At 38.0% G+C, this 24,213-nt stretch overlaps 1 protein-coding gene across 3 annotated transcripts in view; it reads left to right on the forward strand.

The window, feature by feature from the left end:
- Nucleotides 1-24,213, forward strand: part of MIGA1 (mitoguardin 1) — a 1,154,615-nt gene that overhangs the window by 1,087,185 nt on the left and 43,217 nt on the right. For 2 of the 3 annotated variants that reach the window (XM_044085860.1, XM_044085861.1), the window contains 3 exons: nt 10,683-10,781; nt 11,676-11,810; nt 23,917-23,970. In XM_044085860.1, coding sequence (XP_043941795.1) covers nt 10,683-10,781; nt 11,676-11,810; nt 23,917-23,970 — 288 coding nt within the window. The remainder of the gene's footprint in view (nt 1-10,682; nt 10,782-11,675; nt 11,811-23,916; nt 23,971-24,213) is intronic. The other variant, XM_044085862.1, reaches the window with a different exon arrangement.

Here is a 24,213-nt window from a genome sequence, read left to right on the forward strand (position 1 = left end):
ATTGCATTTTATTGATATGCAGGTATTTTGCTTTTCAACCTTTTGCTGTTAAGAAACTGAGCTGGAGAGCTCTTGCAGTGCAGTATTCTTATATCCAGAATTTTGAGATGACATTTCTCATAGCTGTTGATACTGCTCTTTCTCATGAAATTTTCACTGTATGGATACTTTTTCTACTTTTCCATTGGAACATGTACAGGTTTCACTGCTGGAATTCTCTCTCATGGCCAGATCTTTTGAATTCTCGACTTTTGCTTTGTAGATCATAGTCAGATATGGCAATATGTTGTATTGTCTATTTCAGGAATACAGATTAGTAGCTGCAAACATTGTATGCAGTTGCACAAGGCTGGCAAATGGCAAAAACCTGATGTCAGAGCAGTCTTCAGCTTGCAAACTATCCACAACTAACTAGTGTGTGTGCACATATACCACTGTACATCTGGAGGGCTCCAGATATGCAGTATATATGCAAATTAAGGTCCACAGCAAACTACTCGATCCACAAACCTGCACGTATTGGAATACATGGTGTTTTAGTCCCTGACAAACATCTGTGTTCTAATCTCAATGAAATAAAAAAAAACTGTATCCTCTTTGGCTGTTAAAATGAGATGTTATAACAGTGGAAAATCACAGAGCAATAACTGCCAAAGAGAAAACCATTGTAATGCATAGCACAACAAAAGAAACACTTCTGCAATAGTGTCCCAGATGTGTGTGGTCCTCTACATAGAAAGATATCACTGTAGCTAAATCCTATGTTTGCTATTCCACAGTAATGCAGAGGTGGTTTTGACATCAGAAGCCTGTAACATCAGTGGATAACACTTTGTTTGTGTCTTTTGGCTTTTCCCAGTTAGGGGTCACCACAGCGAACTCCAGTCCGCTAATGATTGGCAGTAGAGTTTTACGTGCTGGCTTGCCAGGCCTAACGCACAACCTTCAACGAAGGAATGCCCACTCACGCATGTCGCCACACAGAAGATGCTCTAACTGAGAATCGAACTGGCAACATCTAACTGTGAGGCAACAACGCTACCGCAGCACCACCATAACACTATTTACCATAAATACTCATTAGGTATATTCTGCAGTTATAGCATGAATTTTCTCTCACCCTGATTGTGGTGGTCTGCAGACCTAAATTTCCTTTTGGATATTGCTCTGTACTGTCATAGATTCCCTGTTGTATTTTATTGAGCTGATTTCTGTATTAATACTGATTTTTTGAACTTATTTTAGCTAACTTATTATACTGTCAGTTTTCTTCAGGGATTACTTGGAGAAAATGTTCTCCATTCTCAACAACAGATATATATTTGAAACCTTTTCATTTTAGTTTAGGTATATCAGAGCAAATACCACCCAGTCATAATATTATTTTCAACGTCAGTAATCTGTGTATTTTAAACTTGTAAAGTAATTATAACAGACAAGAGCAGATGTTTTTGTAAAAATGGGTTACAGCAATATTATATACTGAGTATACATGGTCTGATGTTGGTAGAAACTTGAATTATGCATTAGCATAGCAATTTAATTAACTCTTCTTTCTTTCGGCTTTTCCCGGTTAGGGGTTGCCACAGCGGAAGTCCGATCCGCTAATGATTAGCAGTAGATTTTTACGGTGCCATCCCCGATGCCCAACCTTCAACGAAGGCACACCCATTCACACATTTCTTTCAAACACCACTCGACCACGGGGAGGACATGCATACTCCACACAGAAGGCGCTCCAGCCGAGAATCGAACGGGAGAACCTCTTGCTGTGAGGCGACAACACTACCACTGCACCACCGCAGCTTAGCAATTTAATAAGAATTTATTTTAAATGTTCTTATGTATATTTAGATGTTATGTGGAATCTCTTCCCTTGTTGATAGTGTTTTATGTAAAACACTTAACTTGTACTTGAACTTAATGTCACGGTCATTTAAAAATAGAGCCGTGCATAATGCATGCACATTAATGTATGCAATGCATATGAATATATTGTAGAGAGATTTTAGCCTACTAAACCTGGTTGACTTCTTCGAGACAGTCACCAAGGCCATAGACCAGGGAAAGGTGGTTCACACAGCCTACCTTGATCTCGCCAAGGCTTTCGACACCATTCCTCACTCGGGTATTATAGAAAAACTCACCAGCCTGAACATAAACCCCTACGTCACAAGATGGGTTGCCAACTGGCTTACAGACAGAACTCACATGGTAAAAATAGCGGGCTCCAGGTCCGACTCTAAACCAGTCACAAGTGGTGTCCAGCAAGGCTCGGTTCTGGGACCCCTACTGTTTGGCATATATTTCTCAGAAGTACAGGCAAATACAGGAGGACTATGGCTAACCAAGTTTGCCGATGACTGCAAACTGGGAGCCATAATTGACTCTCCGGCTGACACAGACATCCTTCAAAAAGGCCTTACTGAGACAGACACCTGGTGTCAAAGTCATGGCCTTAAGCTAAATGCCAAAAAATGCATAGTCATCCCGTTTGGAAAAAACAAAACACCCACAAATTACCACATAGGCGGCAGCCCCCTTAATACAGAAGAGATAATAAGAGATCTGGGGACCCAGGTAGATAGTAATCTCTCCTTTGACAATCCTATTGCCAAAGTAGTTAGGAAATCCTTCTATGTGGCCCATCTAATTACTAAGGGGTTCACATCTAGAAATAAAGAGGTTATAGTGCCCCTCTACTCGTCACTCATCAGACCCATTATAGAGTTCAATGCCCCATTTGGGATGTACCTCACAAGACACTTCCAACAGCTGGAAAGACCACAAAAGCACCTCACCAAGAGGATTACTGGCCTCAAACATATGTCCTATGCAGCCCGATTGAAAAAACTCCAGCTGTACTCAGTGGCATATCGCTTACTCAGCAGTGATCTCTGCCTGATTTACAAAGTCATGTCCAACTCAGAATTGATGGACATGCTCCACCTAAAGAAATCCAAGTCACTGCGAGCCATGTGCTCTAGTGAGCTAAACCTTGCCACAACAATAAATAGAACATGCTGGAGGGATAGATTCCTGTCACAAAGACTCCCCATGCTTTGGAACAAAATTCCTAACTACATTAGGCAGAGGCCCTCACTAACACTCTTCAAGAGAAGCCTTGACGAGTGGATGGGTAACAGAAAACACACCCCTGGGATCACTTCATTGGCTGTGCTTGAGAGAGGCTCAGTTAATTAATCAATGGTGCGGCGAAAGCCGACACACTCCGGCTAGGCTTAAAAATGCCTTCGGGCAGATAGCCTAGTACCAACCTATGAATCTATAATGAAGCCTGTATTTATTGTGGTTGTTAGTTTTATTATGCCGGGGTACTTGGAATTATAAATTATACATGTAAGGCATAGTGATTCTTTGAATTGGAACAAGTCTTGGCACACTGTGTCCCATTGACAACCTGGTACTCAATATGCTAGAATCTGTTGCTTTGGATTGTTATCGAATGCACTGGAAATGGTACAACTCTCTACTGCTTCTTCTGAGTCAATGTTCTGGTCAGTGCATTATATCTCTTGCTGTTTCTTTACATTTTAGTATTTTAATATGTGATTTATGTATATTCTCAAACCTTGTCTTTGTAGCTGATTGGAAACTATTTTTGCCAACTTTTAACCTGCTTCTTCCATAAGAAAATTAAGAGTAAACCCCTTTCTTTATTGATAATTTTTGTTCAGGTGTGCTTGTCCCCTTAGTATTTTTCTGTATCTGCATTTCTAAGTTAGTATCAGTACACCTCTGGAATTCTTTTAATTTGTTTATCCATTTTTGGTAACTGCAGTATTACCCAAATAATATCTGGACCTTTTTCTATCAACTTTTTATGTTTGTTTACTGTGTATCTGCTTTGTGTTCCTTATACATTCTGTAGTTCACTTTCAGATCATATTTGTGTAAATGAGCATGCTTTAATCTTAGTGGTACCTAAGACTTCCTAAAAAAGGGGTTGTGGTCTATTTTCACCTGAGTTTCTTTCCCATATCCATACTCTAATTCCAAGTGTTCCTTTTCTGTTTGATTACATCTCTTTAATGCATCTGTAAATGTTTTTGACCCATATGCAACTGGTGTATTCTCTTGTAAGATCAGAGCACTGACTGGCATCCTGGCATGTAATCACATCACAATTGGTGTATTTACATCATAGCGTTTTAATATTCAATTTATTTAACTAGTTTGTAAGCATTTCAAGAACTCCTCCTGTTCATCTTTCTCTAATAGTTTTCTTAGACACATGGGTATCTGAGATGTGCTAGTTACAAACTTTGCAAGATAGTCAATAATTCTTATAAATCTCTGTACTGTTTATTTGTCTTCTGGCTTTGGCATTTGAACATTTTTTCTGACTTTTTCTGTGTCAAGTTTTAGTCCCTCTGATGTTAGAATGTGATTTATGCATTTCAGGCTTAAAACTCTTACTTTACATTTGGGCTATTTAACTTTAAATTATATTGTCTTATTCTGTTTATCAGTTGTTTTGGTGTCTTTTCTTGTTCTCCTCTACTAATGTATCATCAGCTATGTTCACAACACTTTCCAAGCTTTCAGTTATCCATGCAGCAGCTTTTTGAAACTCCTCTATTGCTGATGAAAATATTAGATAGTTACTTGATCTGTACGTTATATTAAATATAAACAATTTGGTGCTTTTGTTGTCAAACTTTGTTCCAGAAGTCCTGGTTTACATATAATATTGAAAATAAATTATTTAACATTGTTGTGGCCTTTCACACAACTGTATTTTATATTCTTCTCACTCAAATGCACAAGAATTTTACTCTAGGTTGTTCTTGCTTCCAAATAAAAACACCTCCCACAGACTGATGCTAGTTATACCTTAACTAAACACATATGTTCTTATAGTCTTACCAAAAAGTTCGGAATTGTAATTGTAAGGACAATTCTTCCATTCCTTGAAAAAGACACCTTTGTGGAACACTGGACATGGAAGATGCAGACCTTCATATTCCAGTAGGATCAAGTCATAAACATTTCATGAAACTCCAACTCAGTTCTTCTTTCTTCATTTCCATCCGTCCTGTTTGGTGTATTAACAGTCTCAAACAGCATCCAGTTTATTTAAAAAATATTTAGCACCAGTCTGCACAGCTCATAACTAGAACTTCATTATATTTACATATTTCAGTAATTAATTTGCTAGTATCTGTCTCTTTAATAGTCATTACACCATATCAGAATAGTGGTTGCACTGACTATGGTCATTGGGGAGCACCATAAATTATGAAAGGTTGTGCCTGTCTCCTGATCTGTTAGCAACATTCCCAACATTCCTGTGAGCCATTGTAGACTCTGTTCAGATTGAAATTTCCTGCTAATGGAGAAGCAAGAAGTGATCTTGCCTATGAAGGCAGATTTTACTAAAAGAGTTGCCATTACTGCAGGATAGTCTTAAGGGCTTTGGGCTGGTTGTGATCCACATCCCTGAATCCCCATCTATTGAGACTTGAAATGCAAGCCTCAGCCAGTAAGTTGGCTCAAAGGAAAAAATGTTTTATTATTGGGGCAAGACCCTTTCTCTCCAGTGCAGGAAGCTTCACCCTCTACACACATTATTTAATATAACCAATTGCAAGCTTGCATAGCCTATGTTTAGGTTAAAATTCTATATTTTTATGCCGCATTTCATTGCATCAGGCTTGCATTATCAGGTCTTGATTAAACAAGGCTTGAATCAAGTAAATATCCTATGAGCTGCATGTCTTCTTTTATACTTATATGAAATACTGCATATAAGAAGGCCACAGTATGCTCTCAGGAATGTTTAAAACCATTCCTCTTATTTTCTAGAAACATTTATCCCACTCCAGCCCTCACAAAAGAAAAAAAAAGTTTTGCTTGTGGAGTGATGAACTCAGTTTTTTTCCCAAAGTCATGCCTATACTTCTTACTACAGTGTGTCAGCATTTAACAACTAATTCTTCATGGGATGCCTCTAGTGCCTGTTTCAGCAATCTCTCAGTTCACTGAAACTGAACACACCAAGAAAAATCTTTGCTTATCAGCCTGTAGGAAAATAAATCATTATATACAGATCCTTGATGGCCTCTCGGGGCAACTTGTTGCCTGGGTTACCTTTGAAATTAACATGAATAATGTCACAGTAATTTGTAAACAGGGGCACTAGATCCTTTCAACTGTGTAAAGAGATGCTTCAGTTTTGGTAATAGGTTGCACAGCACCATTTCCCCTCTCATCAGTACATCTCCTGGGAATGTATAACTACTTAAGACTCTGCTATCAGACAGATGAGACAGCAAAACAGTGAGAGATGCCACAGATGGAACTTTTTGCCACATATCTCAACAACCAGCTGCAGACCTTTTTCCCTTCAGAAAGTATGAGTGGAAGATGGATGTCTTTTCATTCCTTGGGGCTCAAGGCAAGTTGTATGCCTTTCCTCCATTCCTGTTGATTCAGAAGTTACTTCTCTAATTAAATAAGACAGCGCGATTCTAATTCTCGTAGACTTATTTTAGCCAAGACAATCATGTTTTTTTTCTTTTATTGCTGTTAATCACTTCTCTCTATGACCTCTGCCTCAATATATGTCCTTCCAAATACAGCATCAAGACAAAGTGCTACACCCTAGACTTAACTCTCAATCTTTCAGCTTGGAGTATGGAATTCGTCTTATCGATTCCTTTTCTAATAGCAAAAATACATTAGCATTTAGTATTGTTGAACATGTTTAATAATTATTAAATGCCTTAAAAGAAGCTAAGAGTTCTACTGTTAGAACATCATCTCCTCATAAATGGAAAGATAGTCATTTCTTGGGCATCTTCTAAGGACTTAGACAGTCTGAATTTGCTAGTTCCAAATATGTTAGATTATCATAACCATCTGAATATAACCTGCTGCATTTATCTATCAAAAGTATATATCTTTTTGGTTTCTGTGTTCTAATTTTTACTCAGATTACAGTGAACCTTTCGTTAAGTCCTTTCTAAAAGGTGTGTTCTTTTATGACCTCCGTGAAAACATCTTTCCTTATATTGAATTGAACTTCATATTAGAAAAAAAAAACTTTATTCCCTTTTGAACCAGCCAATTGAATTGGCAGTAAATATCTTTTCTATAGTAACTTCATGCATAAGGATTACATATAATCGTAATGAGCAGGCCACTTTATATGGTATTCCATAAAGGAAAGATATCGCTAAAAACTGATAGCTGCTGTCACTTGTCAGTTTGTCCAGCTTCCCGTCTTTTTAGCCAATCAATCAATCAATCAGTCAGTCAATCAGTCAATTAGTGTACATTACTAAGATACTATATCAGGAAACCATAAATGTTCAGGGAAACAGATCAGCTTTTCATTTCCTTCAAGAAAGTTGCATTAAAGAATTTAACACTTTTATTTTGAGATTTCTCTATTAACCAATAAACTGAGAATTGCTTTAAACCATCACATGAGAGACTGGGCAATAGGAGGGATAGGGCTACCAGATCTAGAATTATATTCATCATCATCAGTTATAAAAACAATATATCTTTGGATTAATAACACTTACACAGGTAGGTGGAAAGAGTTTTTAGGAAATATTTTTATAAACTCTAAACATAACAAATGCTCTAATAATTATCTCATACTAAATAACAGTCTACATTGGTTAATAAAGAATTACCTTATAGGAAAAAGTCACCGAACAAGTGATTTCTGTTTCATTCCTACTATATTAAATACTTTTTAAAAATGTTATATATAGAAACCCGGCATATAAAGTATGTATCTTCCATGTATTTCCTATGGCATATACCCAAAATAACATATCCACCTCAAAGTTAGAAACAATGGTCACATTTAAAGACAAAAGTCTGCTATGTTGGTTTCAGTTAATGAAAGATAAAACGCTACATTTTGTTGATTATGTTAAGAACAAATATAATTTAGATAGAGATGTGGCTAAATGTACAATCCTACAGACAACAATATAGAAGGGGAAATTAAGTTAATGCAACTAAAAGATAAGAGATCATATCCCAAAATTAACTGAATGTCCAATATTCTTAATGCAACAAAACACAGAGGGACAGAGTCTCTTATCTAAATTATATAGAGTTGGAAAGAAACAGAAAGTTGCAGTGGCAATTATTGGAACTATTTACCCAAATTAATAATAGACCTCTGAGTGAAGAAGGTAAAACATTAACTCTAATATCTTCTAAACATACAACTTCATCTCTTAGACGGAATTTCTTTACTTGGAAATTTTTGGTTAAATCTTTCTATACACCACATAAAGTTGAATTAATGTTCAAGCAGAAATAAGTTTGTTGGAGATATAAACAAGAACTTAAAGCAGATTGGCAACACATGTTCTTGACTGTACTTCTTAAAACCTTATTGGAATAACATTAATCTCTTTTTACAGGCTATTTTGGAGATAAATTTGTTTTATCTAAATCACTATTCCTTTTTAACCCTCCTATTCCTATATGTGTTAAAAAATGAAATATCACATTTTGTGGTCTATACTATCTATAGAGAGAAAGGTTATAACTCACAGTTGGAAGAACGAAAACACCCTCCTTCAAAGAATTAATAAATATTGCAACTGTAGTCTGTCACCTGGAAATCATTACAGTTATGTCAAGAACAACCAGGATTACCTCTTGCGACAATGTATGGATAAAACTTAGAGATCTGCTTGACAAGCAAAAATAACTGCATTTTAGATTTAATGTAATGTATAATTACTTGAATGACTTGAAGGTTAAAGGACACTGCTGTAAATATTTTTTTCTTTTGTATGTAAGATATAGTTGAAAGTTTGTTTTCATTTATTATGTTCACAAATATTGTGATTATTTTACAAATTGAAAATCCATTAAAAACTTACAAAAAAAAAAAAAAAAAGAAAGGTCTACCAGTTTCCAAGGAAGCTTTGTCCAAGATGCTGGCCAGCTCTGTTGTTATGATAAATATATTTAATCACTGCAGGGCACTATTAGAGCATATTCTGGTAGAACAACTACTACTTCAGCAGCTAACTTCAGAAATCTCTGACCATGGTATCTTGGGATCTGCAATATGAAATGTAATACACAACCAATAGTACAACTTACATGTTCAGTGCGCAACCTGCTGTGTTACAGATGATCTGTAACCATCCTCCTCTCAAAGGTAACCAGATACTGCTTAGGATTATACCTAAATGTAACAATCTACTTGTTACCATGACTTTCCCCAAAGAAGACAACACTGTTGTATAAGATACTGGCTGTTACAGTACATTATTTGAAAGAGGTCGCTGTAGCAATAATGCTTTCCTGTCTCCTTTCACTTGTATGGGATCTTCACTCACAGTTCTTATACAATTAGAATGTTTGAAATTTACTACGTTACTTCAGTATTGTATTTTTTTTAGATGCTCTGTTTGTATGGGCATCAAAGATTTGTCTTTCACTAGCAAGTTGTTTTTTTTCTCTGAAGGGTTTTAGCCTTCAAGAACAGAAAAGAGCACATGCCAACACTGGGTTTGTATGGGAATGTCTCACCCCACCTACATTGGGCCTTGATGTACATGACCAGCCAGCATAAGCTTTCAGAAGAAAGAGAAACAGCCTTGCAAAACTGGCTGGACTGATGAAGATCAGAAACCATGTCAACTGAAATGTAATGCTTTACTGTTACATTGATCTTCCCTCAAAGAACTGCTATTATGATAAGTATCTTACAGAACTGTCCTTTCTTCCTTGGCTCATGAGATGTAGGCAATCATTTGGAAGGGTGCAGCCAGATACTTTGTACTCAAATGATTGCATCATCATGTGTGCATCTGAAAGAAACATTATGGTTCTCAGATTCCAGAGCATGTGATAATATGTAAATTGTCTGCAGCATAGATCTGTACATACAGATACTTAAAGATAGGAATAATTATCTAGGAACTGCATTTTATTGGGGGAAACAGTTGAGAATCTATAGGCAACAACATATGGAAAACATCTGAATTTTAAATGCTGTTCGGGTGGGAGGACAGCACTATGAAGTATGTGTACAAAATGTATTTAATTTTTGGCTATATCGCAGTAGGCAGTGCTCCGGCATTTCATGTTTTTGTTGCATCTGTATTCCTTCCCTGTCGATAAGTCTCTACCTCAGTGTAAGAGTCTGCTCAGTATGTGATGCTTTTACTTGCTGAAATATCCCAAGTGTCTAATGAACAACTTTGTGTCATCTCTAAACTAATTATCTGAAACAAATAGTTTGGTCAAAATAGAAAATGTGTCTGTCAATAACTGAGTATTAAAGGCATTACAAAACGATTATAGTGTTGCGGTTCGTAGTACAGACTTGTTAATGTGAAACAGTAGCATGCATGCATGCAAAGTGTTTCCTGTGATTCTAAATGCATTGTTGATTAGTTCTAGACTTTTTCTATGGTTTCATTGTCTTACCAGGCAAGTTTCTGACTGAAAAATATCCATCTGTTTAAACTGTTAGTATGGTTGTCAGTAGGACATCACAGTGAATACATTAGTGAATGAAGTTTGTGATTAAAAGCTATCGGTCTGTATTTAATAACTTGTCTAGAAAGCAATGATGATAGCTGTGATTTTTGAAATGCCTGTACCCTTTATCTAGTTTTAAGTAGTCATGGCCAAATAAAGTAAAATGTGTCACTTCTTTACAGAATCCAAAGAGGTTTGAAGATGCATTTGATCAACTACTGCACTTTTTAGAGGATGCAGATCACTGGGAAACTACCCAAAAAGAACTTGCTGCTAGAGGGGTGAGCTTAACAGTATGCATGCTACTTGCAAAATGTATAATATAAACTACAAATGTATATATTATATTGAAGATTATATGTTATTATTGAAAAAAATAATAACCATCCATCCAAAATCCGTTTTTCCTATTTTTGCAGATGGGGTCAGGGTGTAACATCAAAAGTGACAACCATCTAAAGCCAAAGTTCACACTACTGGGTGGCTTGCCCTGCTGCGGTTGTTCTTCCATACCACACACACACACCTATGGCCAATTTAGAGTGTCCAGTCCACGTACTGCATTTCTTTGGAATGTGGTAGGAAATCAAACCACCAAGAGAAAACACAGGGAGGACATGGAGACTCTGCAAAGAAGAATAATTAAGGCAGAAAACCTCTTGCTGTGAAGCAGCAGTGCTACCCATTGTGCCACTGTGACACCCAGTTTTTGAAATGATGCAATGTTGTTGTGTTGTTGTGTCTTTCGGCTTTTCCTGGTTAGGGGTCGCCACAGCAGAACTCCGGTCCGCTAATGATTGGCAGTTGATTTTTACATGCTGAGTTGCCAGCCCCAACGCACAACCTTCAACAAAGGTACGCCCATTCATGCATGTCTCCACAGTAGACGCTCTATCTTAGAATCGAACGGGACAACGTCTTGCTGTGAGGCGACAACGCTACCGCAGCACCACCACTGCAGATTTTTGCAATGATGCAATCATTATGGAAAAACATGCCCATTTTAAAATTTCACAGACTTCAATACTGAAATTGCTATCGACATAATCTGTATAATAACCTAATCTAAAGTCTGATAAAGAGTGGAATTTTCTGTCCTTTCACTGTAGTTACAGTTTTCAGTCTTAGTATCAGGAAGATGAACTCATTATGATGTTATTTTGTCACACCAACAGGTGAAACATTTGAATTTTTATGACATTGTTTTGGACTTCATAATAATGGATTCCTTTGAGGACTTAGAAAATCCACCTATCTCTGTACAGAATATAGTCAGCAACCGATGGCTGAATAGCTCTTTTAAAGAAACGGTAAGTTGTTTACAGGCATGATTCCTTACAGACTACATTTAATAGTATGTGCTTGGTAATGTGGTTCATGTAAGGTAGCTGCATTATCTGATAAAATAACCCAAATTAAGTTGTGAAATGCTTTTTTTGTCATGATGAGCCAGTTACAATATTAGTTTCAGGTAGTGTTTTATAAATGGTACTGATTGATAAGTCTCGTCAGTGAGTATTTTATCAAGGCTATGCAATGCTATAACAATGTATGGTATGGTGTATTATGAGATACTGTACTGCACTGCTTAGGGTAGTATTGCAGTAGAGAACATTGTGGTATGGTATGCTATTGTTGTCAGCTGGCATGTGACATTTTATTTTAATGACCTACAGAATGTTTCAAATTAACTACAGTAATAGCCTGGCACCATAGTGAAGAGGAACAGAGCCCTGGCTGCTGTCCAGATGACCAACATTGGATGAGTGGCCTGCAGCACTGGAGAACCCCCTCATACCACTGGGGAAAGAGCAGTGCTATTCAAAGTGAATGCCCCTTGTGGAAGTGATGGGGCTTCCTCTGCTGACAGCCCATTCAATGAGCCTCACCTGATGTATGCAACATTAGTGATAGGGAGAACAAACAACAACTTAGAACCACCTGTGACGACTGGATGAAGACCCATCTTGGTCATCTCTTACTTAATGAAGGGATCAGATAGGCTGTTGGTCAGCTGGCAACAGGGATAAAAAGTTGCAATGCCCCCCAAAAAAAGTGAAACCTACCAGTAATAAACCTTATATATGTTTTATTTATTTATGTAAAAAAACGTGGCACAAGGATGACCAAAAGAGGCTTCCAAGTATGACCTTTAGGCTATCGATTTTTGTTCATAAAATGGAGGCAGAGATTAGGCTTGCTGACATGGTCTGTAGCTGCAGACATTAGTAAGAAACAGTGCAGTACAGTGGTCAAAGTATTGAATTGTGAAGCTGGAAAACTGTATGTAAATTACATCAGCATCTCAGTTCATTTCCTCATCTTTCTGTTTATCATATGTAAAAGGAGGCTGAAAGTCAAAGCTAGGCCCTCCTGTTATCAGATGGTCTTCTTTCATGTTCCTGGATACTGAGGAAAAGTACATCATATCAGCTCATGCTTTGTGTAGCTCAGACATGACTATAAATTCAGACATCAGATAAATGGGGGCTTTTGAGTAACAGAGACGTATAAAAGCAGATACAGTTCCTCTGCACAACAGGAAAGTGAATATAAATTATAGAATGTTTAGTGTAAATGTGCTAGATGGGAAAATGATAGAGCACTGCTAAAAATGACTGTTGAATAATGTTGTTAATGTAGTGCATAAAACCCAGGGCAGTATGGACTGACCACGTGAATGTGATACCAAATAAATCTTGAGATATGTTGAGCACTATGACAAAGAAATTGGGGGCTTTTGAGTAACAGAGACGTATAAAAGCAGATACAGTTCCTCTGCACAACAGGAAAGTGAATATAAATTATAGAATGTTTAGTGTAAATGTGCTAGATGGGAAAATGATAGAGCACTGCTAAAAATGACTGTTGAATAATGTTGTTAATGTAGTGCATAAAACCCAGGGCAGTATGGACTGACCACGTGAATGTGATACCAAATAAATCTTGAGATATGTTGAGCACTATGACAAAGAAATTTAATTAGAGAGAACGGTTGCCTGCTACTTAACTATGTTTCAGCAGCTTTTAAAACACCATTATACATTTGAAAATCTGAAAACCTGCTGGAAAGTCAACAAGATTCTCAAGCTGAAGGCTGAATTTAGACATATCTAAGGATTATACAGATGGTAGAAAATAACTATATTTTGATTACAGAAGGTATCGATGAGGAAATGGTTACTGAAGTATGAAGGAAGGGGTTAACTAAAAGACCACAGGCTAGGGAAAGGTTAGCTTGATTCTGTAGATTTCTGTGTCATACAGAAGTGTTTTGTTCAACCATTTGGTTCATTTGATTTTGCAGTGGTGTGCTGAAGCTTTAAACTTATGAGAAATGTAAGCCATCCAACATCATGTTCTCTCCTGAACTTTGTGAATGCAGATAAAGTAATTTTTATACAGCAATATAAACAACAGAAAAGTATTATCCAAAATAATGTTACTCATTACATGAACAAGAAGTAAATATGATATATAGTTTAACCACAAAGAGAGTTCTCAACCCTGAAATATGGCCCGATATATGCAGAATTACTATCTCACACATATAGTCAAATATCACACGAGCAGTTAACTAAAAAAAACATTTATTGTGAGCAGTTTCACAACTCCATCTCTTCATCAGACAAATACACCAATTAACTAATACATATATAAATAAAAACAGGTTAACTGAGAAATTAAGATCCACTAGTGGGTAAAGGAACATGATAAATCACTAAGCAACCATAATCATCTAACCTTCACTGTGGGCGAGCATCTTAAAATCACTTCATCCTTATCCTACATTCCTTCAAAACAGGCTTTAAAGATACATAGTCATTCAGCCCCTTCCCTAAGTGTGATCTAAGTCTCAAGATCCACATTAATTCAAATTTCTCAGTGTCATTTAAAATGTCACCCAAGTGTACACTTCTGTGTATAACCTCTACCACTAAAAACTTAAAAGTATGTGTTTCACCTTCCTGCAACATGTGTTTAGCCACTGCACTAAATGACTGCCCTCTCTGTGCGCAACACATATGATCGTGGATCCTTTCCCTAAGCCTCCTGTTGGATTTCTCAATGTAGAAGGAATAACAGATAGTACAATATGCCAAGTAAACTATATAGTACAATATGCCAGGTCAACTATATTCTTCATATTGCAATCTACATCTGCAGAGAACCTAAACTCTCTACTGGTATCGGGATGTGTAAACATGGCCAAAGTGTCTATAAAATCACAAAAAGCACAATTGTCACATCTTTTCTTGTAGTTGGCATTAACTAAACACTTACCCAGTGCATCACACTTGGGATAGCACAATAATCTCTTCAAAGACTTATTTTTATAACAAAAACTGGGGTGGGGACCAATTATATTCTGTAGCATCGCTAGCAAATATGTTCCAGTTTTTCACTATAATACATTTAAGCACTGGAGTATCAGTGCTGAATACCATAGGGACTGATAAAGGTGTATTACCAGCCCTATTAACTTTTTTATGCTAATCTGTGACAAAAAGAATGATTTAGTATCCGTTTCACTGAAATCAAGTGCTTTACACTTAGCTAATTGTATCTCTTAACTTAAGTTTCCATTTCTAATAACTTACTTTCATAGTCATCACCCCTTGGCAAGAAAGGCTTTGCTAATACTGAAAAGAAGAAATAAGAGACCAAACCCCCATGTGCTTTCATAAAGTGCTTAGCTGTAGAACTGTTGCTGTTACAGTTTCTAAGGTCCCCTAGATGCTCCAATAAACAAATTTTGACCCTACATTTAGTTTGACTCACATACCACATGGGCTGTGAACAATTGCAGCCTATTATGTATACAACCCTCCCGAATTGCAATTAAAAAAATATTTGCAGTATATTTTCTTCCATTAATTTTTGAATCAGATATATTCGTTGCCTTAGGGCACACACTACAATGTCCACAGGAAACATACCAACCGTTCATTTAGAATACATTTAGGCTCATACACATAGTTTAATATTTCCTTCAAATTACTGCTCCTCTTATAGGAAAAAGTAATGTGCCAGAGGAATAAACTTCCAGTAGTTTCATCTTCACTAACAGTATACCATACTCTTCTCACAATTCTCTACAAGCAATCAGGAAAATCTAGTCACAAAAAATATTTTTCTTCTCCATTATTATCAACTTGCCTATTCTGACTTGCTCTAAATTTTTCTTTATTATATGTTTTCGTTTTCATACCCCCTAAAACACATTTTTGCTTTGTCAACTTACTCCTTAGTGTAACCCATAATCTTCAACCTGTTTTCCACTTTATTTAACTTATTTAAGAGAGCTCTAAATGATTAGCGCTTTCAGCTATTCAGACTTCTTCAACTCAGAAGAAGAAGGCTGAATAGCTGAAAGCGCTAATCATTTAAAGCTCTCTTCCACTGGAAGTCTTTTATGTTTTGTCTCTGTTTTTAAAATAAACACAATTTTTAGCTGTGGTGGTTCACCAGGAAGTTTTATCTACACTAATTTTGTTCTGTCTGGTGCACCTTTGGCAGTTTCTAGTTTCTCTCTACATAATTGAATTAATAGGCTTCTTAATATGAAGCCTATTAGTATCACCTTTTTCAAAAAATCTCAGTCTTTCACCCTTCTCAAGAATTTCATATAACTCTGCAGCAAAGTCATCTGTAGGGTTCTTGAGCAATTTTTTATATTAAGCATGAACATTTAACAAAGCATAGACCACCTTCAGGTACTTTTCCTTATCCATAATTACCCAATTTCCATCCTTATCTGCAGGTTTAAACACAAAATTATTCTTTCCTTTTTTCAAATACTGCAGGGTCAACCATTCCTTTTTTGTTAAATTATACCTTTTCTTAGAATACAATCTAAAACAAAGCCTAAAACTCCATCCACTAACCTTAAAATCCCCTGCCACTCCATAAGCCTAAAATTCCCTTCCTGCTTCCTAAACCTAAAATCTCTTCTCACTCCATAATCCTAACCCCCCCGTCCCTAAATCTAAAGTCCTCAATCACTCATGAACCCTAAACTCCACTCTCGATCCCTAACTCTAAAACATCTCCCTCCTTAAAACTAAATTCCACATCCATTCACTGCCTGAAGCCCTGATGTACACTCCTACCCCCTTCCAGTCCCTCTGTGTGACTGACGCACTTACCTTGCTCAAATACACTGTTGCAGCTCCACTCCTTCTGCATGGCCACCGCACCTTTCCTGAACATGTAGTCCAGCTTGAGTATGAGCGGTAGACCATGCAAAGCCAAGTCCCTGTCTGTGAGACATTGGTCATCAAGTATGTGGGACTCAGGTGCTTGTAGTAGACCCATAGCAGGTTTTAGTTCTGTGTCACAGTACATTGGAAGAGCATGACCTAACCCCTGAGACAGCCAGTGCTTTCCTGCCACTTCCAGAAACCATATCTCAGTCTTGACTTACAGAATGGAAAAGTTCCCTCTTTCAGTCTATGTTCATTGCATAAAGCACCAAAGCCTTTATGGTTTCTGGGTGTCTGTCAAGTAACAAGTCAAGACCTGCACCAGCATTTACTCTATTGCCTGGGTGAGGAGCATGACATACAGCCATAACTAATAGAGCTTCAACCCAGCCATCTTCCGACAGTAGAAGGAGAAACTTCTTGCCTAGCTTTACTACAAGGAATATGGCATTGATTGAAAGTGCGGAGCACGGGGATTGGCAGAAGGGTGCTTTGGGCATCCCCAAATCTTTGCAGGAGAATAATCAAAGGGAAAAAGAAATGGAGAGTAGGCCATGATCATTCCATCCCAGAAGTAAATTCATTAAAGAAGGTAGCCTTCCAGTCCCCATGTTTCATAGCTTTACCTTTGACTAACAAGAGAGCAAGTTTACACTCATCCTGCACTTTGGTATACAGTGAATGACCTGGATGAGATGCCCCCTCAGCTCCCATTTCGTGGGGGGATCCAGTGTAGATACCTCCTTTTCTCTAGTCAATTTGGTTTGAGAATTTTTGCAGCTGGCTTGAACTCAAAGAGCCCCATCATTTATCTGATCATGGCTAATTGGTTATACTTAGAATCAAGTATTTTCCATCCTGGCTTCTCATGTTCAGCAGAGCCTGATGACCCAAGCTGAAGAGTATTTAATGAGTCTTTCCCCTCTACGGCCATTATTAGAAGCCATATACTTCCAGTTGTTTGCAGGAGTGCACCCTTTAGCAGAACTGAGCTTAGTAAAGGCCTCTCATGTCCTCATACAACGTTCAGCAGGTACACACCTAACACTGGCTTACTGTCTGCAAATACATATTGCAAGCTTTGCTTATGCTGTTTCCAGTGTACATTGCTCTTGCATAAAATAGCCCTTTCTGAAAAGAGTGAAGATGGGAAACTATGTACTTGCTTAGCTTTAATAAGGACCTGGAGGCTGTTACCCTTTAGACATATAACAGCAGTGAGCCCTTCTTCTCAATCTATGCCCCCCCCCCCCCCCCGAGAAGTAAAGGCCTTCATGAGCTATCCTCATTTCTTCCTTGGAAATGCCTTATTGGTTTCTGATGAAAAAAGGAAAAGGAGATTTGCCATCTCCTTATGGACTCCGTTACAAGGAATGCTATTTATCCAGTTTAGGAGCACATGAACTGTGCTGTGGTAACTCACAATAAAGATGCACTTTGTAAGTCAACTGGCACGTGAAGTAAGATCCTGACTAGATTTTGTTGAACACACACTTGCATGATCTCTTCAGTGCAGCACAGAGCCCAGATGCCTTAATGCTTTTCCACAATGTCACCATACAAGGGAGTATAAAGTTATGGACTGGGTAGGCAAGAGAATATTCTTTTCTGCTACATTGACTTGGATGTCTTATCTATTTGTGTCATCTCTCCACATTCCAGCCCTCCTTATTGGACCAGGCTCTTTAAAAGCATTTTTTAACTTACATTAATTTTGATTATGCTGATGTTGTGGTAACAAAAGCAGGCTCGGACATGTGTCTGTGCAAGATGGTCTTTCTAAGATTGTCCTTCATCAAGATGTTGCTCAGACAGTAGATCCTGAATGCTTCTTTAAGGGAGTGCTTTTATTCAGCAAGCCTTGACAGAACCTGTTGGGTGACTTCTTGAAGATGAAACAGGACTTTTCCAGTACTGTGCAACTGCACATATCCCTTTCAGTCACCTCTGCCTTTTTTTCTTTTTCTGCACTTATCTAACCTCATAGAAGAAGAAAACTCCATGCAGGGCAAGGAAGGCACTCGAGCATAATATGGTATTGCTTTTGCAGTATAGCTGACAGTCACCTGAAGACAGAATTGCAAGTTCAGGAGCTGCATCCCAAAGTCTTGTTGAAGTTCATGCATGGGATGTGAATCTCCCTCTTTGCCATTGCTTATATAGCCATTGACAGTAACCCGTGCATGGTCTTGAATGGCCACATCTTAAAGTTTTTACTTCATCCCCAAGAAAAGGCTCATCTCAGAAGTCCAGTCATATCCAAGAAACCCTGATGTCAAACCCTACATGGGCAGATCATACCCATCCCTGCAGCAAAACCATATTGCCTCACTGGTGTGATATGGAGCTCACCTTGGCTCCTTCCATCCTTCCAAGGTCTCTCTCTTCATTCATTACAAGAATCAGTGATCATACAGAAACTAAGCAAGCAAGGGGTGATGCCATCTTACCCCTTTTGCCCATGCTTGGAGGTGACACGTGTCTGGCAGTGGGTTGTAGACATGATATCTCTGTTTCAGTGGTGCACATTCCAGGTGAAGTAAATGAGCTAGTAGATTTACTGAGCTGGTTCCGTAATCCTGTCCTGTCCTGTCCTGTCCTGTTTTGGAGGTTTAGGTTTATAAGGGTTGGGAGGGTGGCCTAATGGTTAAGGTGTTTGCCTTATAAACACAAGGTGCAGGGTTTGAGTCTCACAAGGGATAATTGGCTAGGCTTAAAATGGCTATGAGGCTAGGCTTAAAATGGCTCGCAAGAGCAGTTAGCCTAGTACTAATCTATGAACCTATGAACCTATAATTTGTGCATGGTTTGGGCCAGTCTGGAGATCAACTTGTTCTAAAGTCAGAACATGCTTTTTTTCCTGTCTTTTGTTCAGTAAAAAAGGCAGAGGAAGCTCACAGCAGGTAAAGTTTCCATGGTGTGGAAAAGTGTTTTATCAATGCCTTTCATTCATTCTCTCTAACTCTGTATCTCATCACAAAATCCAGAGCAGAAAAAAATGTATCCTTGTTGTCTCATGCTGCCAGAGAAGAGGCAGCCAGTGAAATCCATTTGAGATGACAATCCGTTCCATCACAGGACATGGCTGTTTTCTAGACCCTATAATCCTGTTTGATCTCTGGCTGAGGTGTCAGAAGTGATTAAAGCTACCAGAAAATCTTTCACCATAAAATCATGCTTTGCCAGGTGAAAGAGATTCTCTTGTTGGTTGAAGTATTATCCATTACAGTCCAATTGGGTCAGCTTGCAGGTAGTTTTGAACTGTCTTAGACTTTTGCTTAATTTTGTCCTCAGTTATTTCATGGAGAAAGGTACAAGTGTCAGCTGCTGCTTCCCATCATAATGTTCTTGAAGGCAGTATGGTGACCCAGCAATGATGAGTCAGGCAGATCCATAAAGGAGTTCTGCATCTTTGCAACCTTTGAAGAACCTTCTCTTCCATTGGATCTGAATTTCACGATGACCAGGATTACACATTCAACCATTTGATCCCACAGATTCAGCAGCATTGCACTTTGTTTATTGGACAATTCTTTTTGGAGGTCATTCTTTTTGGAGGTCATCATCTCTGCTGGCAGATTTTCAGAGCCAAACTTCTAGCAAAAGGCGGCAAGTCAGAAACAACATTCTGGCATCTTCGTTTTCATATATTCCATTTACCTGACACACAGGTGAAACCTCTGCTTCTTTGAGAGCAAGTTCTTTCAAGGATGTAGAAGGATCCTCATTTTCCAGATTTTTTTTTTTTTTTATTTATTTTACATTTGTTGACCGGGCTAGTCCAACTGGATACAAGTCCATTTTCAGTAGAGGCCCGGGGAAATAAGCTCCACTATAATCTACATAAATACGAGACAAACAAAAAGTAAAAAACAACAAAAAAAACAATCCAAAATACATAAACTTGAAAATATCCATCAACAAGTTGATTTATAGTGTAACTTAATTCTACTGTGGATGAGTACAAATGTTTAGCAAGGCAAAAATACAGTAATGTTTACCATGAGAAAAGTCTTAGATAATTCACAAAGAGGGGAGTGAGAGGATTAATTTACTAAATTCAGCAAGGTGGGTGAGTGGAGGGGAGATGTAGAAAAAGGTAATACTGGGGGGGGGGGGTTAGTCTGGGTTAGTACATGGACATAGCCATTGTAATTTTAGTTGAATTTTTAGTTGTTTTTTAAAGAGAGGTAATGATGAGAGAGATGTCAGTTTACTGGGAAGCTTGTTCCAAATCTTCCCCACTGAGTTTGAGAACAGAGAGTTACCTGCCTTATTGTGGGATTTCTGAATGGTTACCAGTAGTTTATTTGCAGATCGAAGGGTAGCTAGGTTTGTGTAGGGGGAGATGAGGTTTTTGAGAATAGGAGTTTTATTAGGCTGGTTTAGAATATTATGGGTAATGGAGAGTTGTTGAAATTCAATTTGGTTATTAAGTTCTAGCCAACCTAGAAGTTTGAGATTTAGACAGTGATGAGTTCTAAATGGGGAACCTGTAGCAAACCTGGTAATATTGTTATAAGAAGTGATCAATTTGTTTAGGTTGCTTTTGGAAAGATTAGTAAAAATAGGTGAGGCATAGAGGAGGGTGGAGGTCAGATGGGTCTGGGCAATAGTAGCTCTAGCATCTGGGGTGAGAAAGGGTTTTATCCTATACAAGGATCCAAGTTTTCTGTTTACAGTTTTAACTGTAGCATTAATATGTGAATCAAAGTTGAGGTTATTATCAATTATTACACCTAAGAGTTTCGTAGTTGGGTCAGGAGCTATGATTGTGCCATCGATGGATGTAATAGAGAAATGAATTGGGGTGGATTTTATAGTAGGAGTTTGGTTTTTTTGGCGTTTAGGAGTAGACAACATTGTTGAAACCAGTTTTCTACTTGGTTAAATACAGTTTGGGTGATGGAGTGCAGTTCAGATGAGGTGGAAGCTTTACAAATCAAAGTGGAGTCATCTGCATATTGTATGCAGGTAGGTAGAGGTAATATAGTGGAAAGGTCGTTAATGAATATGGAGAAAAGTAGTGGTCCCAGGATTGATCCTTGAGGGACACCAAGGGTAATAGGGAGATGTTTGGATAGGTTGTTGTCCCACAGGACAGACTGCTGTCTATTGTCCAAGTAGGACTTGAACCATTGTAGTGCTTGTGTGTCAAGTGAGAATGAATTTAGTGTGTTGAGAAGTATTTGATGGTTAACCATATCATAAGCTTTAGATAGGTCAATAAATAGTGCAGAGGAGAGCATGTTATTGTTACAAAGTTTATTTATACAGTCCGTAAAGGATAGGAGGGCAGTGGTGGTACTATGGGATGGTCTAAAACCATGTTGACAGTCAGCAAGTAGATTATTTTGGAGGATGTGGTCAAGAAATTGTTGATGTATGCATTTTTCCATGATTTTGGCAAGTGGTGATAGTAGGGCTATAGGTCTATAGTTGGAGAGTTCAGTTGCGTTACCACCCTTGTGAAGTGGGATTATGTGAGAGATTTTCCAGAGTGAAGGGATGTAGCTTTCAGTTATGGTTCTATTGATTAGGATAGAAATGGGATAGGCAAGAACTTTTGCAGCAGTTTGAAGGAATTCAGGTGGTAGGAGATCAGCTGAGGGAGTACAAGGTTTAAGTTTGTGAAGTAGAGTATAGATGTAGGTTGTAAGAATAGGTTTTAGATGAAAGGTAGGAATAGGTTTTAGGTGAAAGGTAGATGGTAGGGATGTTAGGGAGGATGATGGGGTAGAGTTAATAGGTGGTAAGGTGTTAGCTAGAGATTGGACAGTTTCTGAAAAAAATGTATTGAAAGCATCCGCTATCTGGATGGGAGAGTTTGGAGAGAGACCAGATGGGGTTGGTGTTTTGGAGTGGCCTGGATGTCATAGTTTGCTTATGCCTGACCAGAAGGTTTTGGGTTGACTTTGGTGCTTGTTCTGGAGTTTCAAGAAATAGTTTTTTTTATCCTGAACTATTGATTTTTTGGTGGCATTTCTAAGCTGTCTAAAGAACTGCTGATCGATTGGGTCTTTAGTGTTTCTCCATTTGGACCAGATTTTGTTTCTTTGAAGGATTTGTTGTCTGGTTTCTTTAGTAAGCCATGGGGCTGCTTTGCTTCTAATTCTTATAGTGCATGAAGGGGCATGGAATTCAAGAATTTGTAGGAATTTGGAGTTGAAATAGGATACTGCTTCATCAAGTGGTAGGTGCCTTAAAGGTGACCAGTCACAGGATTGAAGTTCAGATTGAAAGGCTAAGGGGTCAAAGTGTTTTGTGTTGCGGGTGATTTTAAAGGGAGTTTGATTTGGGATAAAGGATTTTTGTCTAGATAAATAGGTAAGTGAGTGGTCACTAATATCGTCGGGAAGGATGCCAACTTTGTAAGAGAGGGGGTGTTTGTTGATGAGGATCCAATCTAGTATACTTTCTTTGCCGCTGGGTTTATGGATTCTGGTGGGGGTGGTAATAGTTTGGGAGAAGCCGTAGAGATTTATATGGGCTGTAGGTTTAAGAGTGGCACAGGTGTTCCAGTCTATATTAAAGTCACCGAGTACAATGGTTTCTTGAGGGAAGGATGTCGAAAGCCAGCAGAGGATACTTTTTAGGGTGCTGATGTTATTGCCTGGGGGTATGTAGGTGCATATTATGTAAATGGATTTTGTAGCACTGAGCTGGAGCTTAGAGATAAGAATTTCTACATTGGTGTCTAGAGGTGGTTGTATTAGTAGAGAAGTGATTTGTAAATGAGATTTATGCAGTATTGCTACCCCACCACCCTTTTTGGTGGGTCGGTCTAATCTTAAGATATTATAACCAGGTGGGAGTATTTCATTGTCTTTTGTAACAGGTTTAAGCCAGGTTTCAGTTATGCATAGGATATCAAAAGAGTGAGTATCTAGTAGTGCGTGTAGTTGGCTTACTTTATTGTTAACACTCCTTATATTAAGGTGAGCTATGAGTAGAGAATTTGGGGTTAGATGGGGAGTGAAAGGGGGAGTGGGGTGGGGATGAATGTCCCCATGAAGGAGAGGATATCTATTGGGATAGTAGTGATGCTTCAGAAGTTTAGTTTTTCAGATATTTAAATTTGTGTTGCATTTACTGCTAGGAATAATGTTCATTGACTCTGATGTTGTGATGAAGATATTAGCAGTACAGAGACTTAGTTTATGACAAAATGTGCTAGCCAGCAAAATAATTCAGCATTTTCTCTTTTTAGGCTGTTGCGTCAAGTTGTTGGTCAGTGTTGAAGCAAAAGAGGCAGCAAATGAAGGTATGTTTGTCTGATAATTTAAGGGACCTATTATATTAAGAGCATAATAACATTTATGGGAATTTGTGTAGCATTATTTCAGCCTATTTCTTCACTGTATTATATGCCTGTGTCAAAGACTGAGAACACTCCCAACAATCAAAGTATTTTTTTCTTAAGAATGAATGAGAGACACTGTTACTGTTAAGAATGCTGCAAACATAATTTGTGTTGCAAACAATCAGGTGGGGAAAGGCATGCTGC

This window comes from Protopterus annectens, chromosome 10.part0 (assembly GCF_019279795.1).
Source record: "Protopterus annectens isolate FY-2018-M chromosome 10.part0, PAN1.0, whole genome shotgun sequence".
In the NCBI taxonomy this organism is placed as follows: Eukaryota; Metazoa; Chordata; order Ceratodontiformes; family Protopteridae; genus Protopterus; species Protopterus annectens.